Raw genomic sequence first — 6440 nt, forward strand, 5'->3', positions numbered from 1 at the left:
TTTTATATTTTTTATATTTTTTATATTTTTATATTTTTTATATTTTTATATTTTTTATATTTTTATATTTTTTATATTTTTATATTTTTTATATTTTTATATTTTTTATTTTTTTATATTTATTTTTTATATTTTTATATTTTTTATATTTTTGGATTTTTTGTATATTTTTGTATATTTTGTATTTTTTTATATTTTGTATATTTTTTTATATTTTGTATATTTTTTTATTTTTTGTATATTTTTATATTTTCATTTATTTTTTTATATTTATAATAATTTTTATTAAATTTTCTTATCATTTTTAGATCTTATTGATTAAAAAAAATAGTTTTTTAGTTCCTTTAATTTTTAGGAACTTATAGCATGCAACGATTTTTTAGATCTGGCAGGGGGTTTCCACCCAAAGTTTCATCTGGCTTGCTGGCTTCAAACATATTTATGGCTTCCTGAGGATACACCCTATGATAATTTATAAAAGTGATTATAGTAGTGTAAATAACCCTCTTTGGTTTATTAGGACGTCACAAGGCACTGATAACGAATATTTTTTTGTTTTTAATTTTTTTTTTCTTTATTTTTTTTAAGAAAATATATTTTTTAAATTCAATTAAATTTTTAGAAACTTTTTTTTTCTTTTTTATTTATTCCTTTTAATTTTAGATTTTATTGCTAAAAAATAAAAAAACGTTTTTTATTTGTTTTTTTTTTTAGAAACTTATTTAATTAATATTTTTTTGATTTATTTTTTCTTTGAATTTTTAATGTTTTCTTATTTAATTTTCGTAAAATTTTTAGATTTCATTGTTTTAATAAGTAATTTTTAAGCAAAAAACAAAATTCTCATATAAAAATTTAAGTTTATCGTTGATTCCTTCATGGTCCCATAATCGGATTTAAACCAAATTAGTATGGAACTACCTAAAAAAAAAATGTTTTTTTAATTCCATTTAATTTTTAGAAACTTATAGCATAGCAACGGTTTTTTGGATCTGGCAGGGGGTTTCCACCCAAACTTTCGTCTGGTATCAATCAAAAAACGTTGTCAGGCCTTGGACTATTGGCCCGGCCCCTCTGCAACCATATTCTTGAATTAAAAAGTAATTAAGAAAGTCATTGATTCATTGTTTATTCATACACTGGATAGAAAGCTTAACAGAAACCGTAGTATAGAAAGATGAACTAGAAAAGTGTTCCGTGCCCTCTATGCAAACAAGGCTACATAACTGCAATGCAATTAAGTGTGCCTAGATTCGGTCAGTCTAGATACCAGGATCATAACAATCTTCGCCGAAGATTCCAAACATCAACAGCCGTCTACGCATCGAAAGATAAAGAGGGTGGTCTTGTCCGGTGACCTATGGTAAATCCCTTCCGCGAACTCTTGGCGGTGGAACAAAATGAGCTATGCAAAATCTTGGTTTTCTATGTTCTATCGATCTTCAGTCATGTTTCAATAAGAGCGGTGAATTCACACGCCTCGACAAAGTACATGGGAAGGATTTGCTTTGTTAAAAGTTAAGATTAAGGCTTCGTTTTCAATTTCAGTTTGGAGTTGAGTGTACTTTTTTCAAAATATCCGAATTCTAGCGTAAGGAGCCCCACACTCTCCACAATTACATATGATCCTACATGTAGTATAAACAACAACAAAAATTAGCACTGCACTCACCTTCGTTATCGCTGCGACGCGAACGTGGCATACTGTTGTAATACTGCTGCATTTCTGATTTCTCAGTCGATTCATTCTCTTGCTTCTCGTCTTCGGTGTAGACTGGTGAACATGGACCCGACGAAGCGCTGGCGGCTGGCGAAGATGATGTAGCCGAATTAATGCTACCGCTTAGGCCATTTGCGCCACCACCCAAACTATCCACCGAACCACGCTTTGCGGCTATAGCCACATACTGGAATGTCGCTGAAGTGGGCGAAGATGGCGTTAGCCTATCCTCGCCCTCAATGAGATCAATTGATTTTTTGCGTGGCTTTTCTGGTGGCACAGGTGCAGTTGTCGAGGCAGCGGCAGCGGCTTGTTGCTGCTCATCAAGTGAACGCTGTAGAGCTGCCGTAACAGCAGCCGATTTGGCAGGTGGTGGAGGCGGCTGCGTTGCATCAGCCAGTTTTGTGGGCGAACGTACACGTTCTGGGTTAAACTTAATTGGACTTAGGTTCTTCGGTTTGGCAGCTGGTATGGGTGGCAATGGTGGCGATTTTATGGGGCTACCAATTTTATTGGTACTACGCGGTTTTATCTCAGGCGGTACGACAGTGTGACGTACCGGTGGACTGGGTGGATGATCCTGTGCTTGCTGATGCTGTTGTGCAGCAGCCAAAATGGGTGAACGTAGCTGTTCCATGCTGGTTACCGCAGCATTCGCAGCGCTTGGCTTGTGATTGACGTTTGGTGAGGCGGTGGCAACGGTAACGGCAATATTGGCATTCTCTTTTTCCCGCTCCCTTTCACGCTCCCTGTCTTTCTCTTTCTCTCTCTCCTTTTCCTTATCCTTCATTTGTATGGCCGAACCGGAAAAGAGCGTTGTGCCTGGCACAGTTCGGATAATGTCACAACGATTTTGGTCGCTATGCGTTCGATTTGATTTTGTTTTCGTAAAATGTGAAGTCCATTTCTTTTGTTTCTCAATTAGTTCGCGTGAATTGAATTTACGTTCCGGTTTCTCCGGCTTGTCGACACTACCACCACCAGCCGATAGTATGGCACTAACACCGCCGACCACCGATGAGCTGCTTAGCACACCGTCTTCGGATTTGTGACGTGCAATATTGTGATGTAGCTTCGTACCCGGTTCTACGATAAACTTACTATTACTCAGCGCTAAACCGCCATTAACTTGCAGTGCACAATTATTATTGTTCGCCAATGAAGCGGCTACATTGCAACCTGGTGGAAAGGGTGAACGACGTTTCGGTGGCGATATCGAACGATCTGAGGAACGCGACGATGAACGATCCGAGCTATTGCCCTCACAAAGATTATCGTCACGCGAGCCGGAACGTGACATTTTCACATTCGAATTCGAATTGTTCTCCACGCCGAGCTTTTCGAAAAGCGCGCGTGCATTATTGAAACGAGCAGAATGAGATTCGGTGCGTACAACTGTAGCCGGTATTCCAACACCAATGGCTTGTTGTTGCTGATTAACTGCTGCGGCGGCGGCGGCGGCGGCAGCGGCAGCAGCAGCTGCAGCGGCGCTTAACTGTTCCACCGGCTGTATTTCGATAGGTTTACGCTGGAAAAGATTCGCAATTTGCGAAACTTTACCAGCTGGCGTCGAATGTATGGATTTCTCCATTTTGGCGTTGAAGAGGTGCGTTCAATAGTGCTTTGAGAGTCGTCTGTAATGAGATGGAAAAAAGGAGAGAAAGATAGAAGTTAGTTTGAATATCAATCAAAGTTTCCGGTTATTTTAAATTTGTGTAATAAAAGTCAAACTTAATTTGAAACACCATCGAAGAGAAAAAATGGTTCCAATGGTGGAGAAAATTTGTGTCACAAGGAAAATAGCACCCAAAGAGAAATCGGCGGAAGCCAATTCAAGAAGTTCCTATGGCATAACTAGTATTTGTTCCTCTTTTGGCTTGGATTCAGTCCGGAGATGATCAGAAGAAAACCTCTCCCGAAAGGCGACGGCTCTCTTTGAGCCATGGAACTTTCTACTATAAGCTACATAGCGAAGTATACTAAGGGTCTTGATCTGGTTAAGAGTAAAAATGTTTCCTGAAGGGTAAACGTTTGTCTTCAATTCAGCATGCCTAGTGCAATGGCTGATCATCAGAAATAGCTTTGTGGAGATCACTCGTACCCAGTACTTCTCGGTTGGCGACTTTTTTGATATCGATGCAATCGAGAACTCCAAAAATAAAGTGTACCTCGATGTCGACCTTGTTTGATTTATTTCTCGCATGGTTTGCAGAAGAACTAGTATGTAGAACTGTGCAGCCCTTCCATTGAGAGAAAAATGAGTAGAGGTAGCCTACAAAGGCGTTCTCTCAACATCGATTTGGGTCGTCAACGAGCTGCTGGAGACTTCGGTGAAAAACGGCTGACGGTTGGTTCCTTATACGTACGACATAGCACCGATAGTTCTTAGGCAGGGATACCTGAGCTTAGCTAAAATCCAGTGAGTTGTTCTTTTCACAAGGAGATAATGAGTTTTGATGAGATTTCACCCGAAAGATTGATGGGTTGGTTGAAGCAACTTGCTCGCGTCTAAGCTCGCCTTTGGCGTCACCGTTCAAGCACGCCAAAAGTTTTTATTACTTAACTTTTGAGAACTATAAAAGCAGCAAACCCCTGAACCTTAAATTTTTTGTACAGCAGGGAGCCGTTTTGTGGCCCAAAAAATCTTAACACATTCCTTTCTGCTCCCAACACTGAGCCTTTATGGACATAGGATTTTGGAAGTAGACCAATTACGGACACGCAGCGGTCTTGAAGGTCCATTATTACGGCATAACGGAATAAAGGCCAAGTTGGATGTCGAAAATGATTACCTCCCGTCTTCCTGGAATTTTAGTCTTAAGATTCCCATACGTTTTCAAGCTAAGGAAAACAGCAGACGGGCAGTACTTAAATTATGGTATTTCCATCTACACCGATGGCATAAGGATGGAAACAGAAGGTGGCTCGGTTCTATACTCCAAGGAACTGCAAATAAGGAAATCATGTCGCCTGCATGAGTCCAGTGTCTACAGTGCATTTCAGCGGAGATCTTGAGCATAAGAAACTTTGCTTGTCTTTAGGTTTTTTTAAACGATGAGAGTAATTCTCATGAGAATAGGAATTCACTCTCATAAGAATGGATATTTACATTCTTCGTAGAGTAAATATCCATGGGAATGAGAGTAACGTCCTATTCTTATGAGAATTTTTCTCATCGTTTGCCAGAACCTTTATACAGAATAGTAAGTCTCTATCGTGGAACGTCACTATATTTGTTGACCGCCTGGGGGGCATTGAGAACGTTAGGTTCAGGTTCTAAAGTAGTAAATTCTAAAATAGTTCGGAAATGTCGTGCATCGCTGGCTACACTGCGTCGGATCAAAACCTTTCTCTGCTGGGTACCAGGAAATGGCCGAAGAGGTTGCTAAACACGGCGCGGAAATGCAAATTAAATTTGCGAAGCAGATAACTCCCTACTACCACCGATTTCCGATCTACTGAGGAGGGTTGAAGAATACACCACAGCCGTAACTAAAGACCTATGCATCAATCGTGACGACTGTGAGATCTCAAGATGCTTATGGCCGAGACTCAATAGGAGTCGTACAGAAGAATTATCGACGTTTAATAAATCGCAGTAAAGGCTCCATCGATGGCGTATAGATACCAACAAGCCTGCTCTGCAGAAGCTGACGGTAGAAAGAAGAAGAATAATCGATTCATCACTTCCTATGTCGATTCCCAGCACTCCAGACGAGGCGTCTTAAGCTTTTGGGAACACGCTTTTTCAATAGTTTGGGGGAGATAATGAAAGTGAGTAGCTCCACAGCTGGTCTAACAGGCCCTAATACTGACAATAGCGAGTTATTTCGGTTAGAAGGATGAGCCACCAGTAGATTGCCATTCACAATGAGCAAGTCTGCCTCCGAATGGAAATACCTAAACTATCTAACCTAACCTGTAAACCAATGCAGCCAAAAAAAAGCACACTTTATTGAGTAAAAGTTACGTTTTCTAGAGATTTAAAAAAAATTACCATTTTGCTTGCGTACACTTTCATTTTTCTAAAAACACACCAGCACAATAATTTGTCCAATTATGCGAAAAATAATAACAAAAGAAGGCACCAAATATTTGTAATGAAAACTTTTTCCGGTTCAATGACAGCACTTTTACCGTCGACACCCGAAAATCACTCCACTTTCGACTTGAATAAACACATACAGATCACGTTTCATGTAGTATATGTATGTATGTAAATATTTTTGGCTTTTATTTCTTGTATAGCGAATTCCGCATTTAAAAAAAAAGCAACTTCCGCTATTCTTTGACCACAGTCGGAATAAAGAGCAGAAAAAAAACTAATTGAAACTTCCACTTGAAATTGCGCTTTCGTACACCTTGCTGCGTAAAAACGTTAGCGATTTTTTTACCGTTTCTGGCTATATAATTTTTTTTTTTTTTTAGTGAAGGTGTTGATTTTTAACAAATTTTCAAAACATTTCACATCACGAGTACAACGTTGGCACAACTCTTCTACCAATTGAACTGAGTACTACACCGGCGTCGTGTGACTGAATGACTAAAGGCGGTGGTCGATAACAAAGAAGGCACAAGCAGAGCGTGCGTTGTTGAAAAGTGTTTTTTTTTTGCAAATTTTGTTTTATTTTTATTAATGGAGTTTTGCTTTTTTAATTGCACTAAAGGGTGTATGTGTGTGTGTGTGTGTGTGTGTGTGTGTGTGTGTGTGTGTGTGTGT

The 6440-nt window shown here is 39.1% G+C and overlaps 1 protein-coding gene across 1 annotated transcript in view; it reads right to left on the reverse strand.

Moving 5' to 3' along the window:
* Positions 1-5805, reverse strand: part of LOC118746637 (serine-rich adhesin for platelets-like) — a gene marked incomplete at its 3' end in the record, with an annotated part of 52561 nt that extends 46756 nt beyond the window's left edge. Inside the window, 2 exon segments of the mRNA XM_036480495.1 lie at positions 1673-3354; positions 5718-5805. Of these exon segments, the coding sequence (XP_036336388.1) occupies positions 1673-3311 (1639 nt within the window).
* Between the last annotated feature and the right edge of the window lie 635 nt (positions 5806-6440).

Source organism: Rhagoletis pomonella, unplaced genomic scaffold (assembly GCF_013731165.1).
Source record: "Rhagoletis pomonella isolate Grant_MI unplaced genomic scaffold, Rhpom_1.0 Rhpom_scaffold_00011, whole genome shotgun sequence".
Lineage (NCBI taxonomy): Eukaryota > Metazoa > Arthropoda > Insecta > Diptera > Tephritidae > Rhagoletis > Rhagoletis pomonella.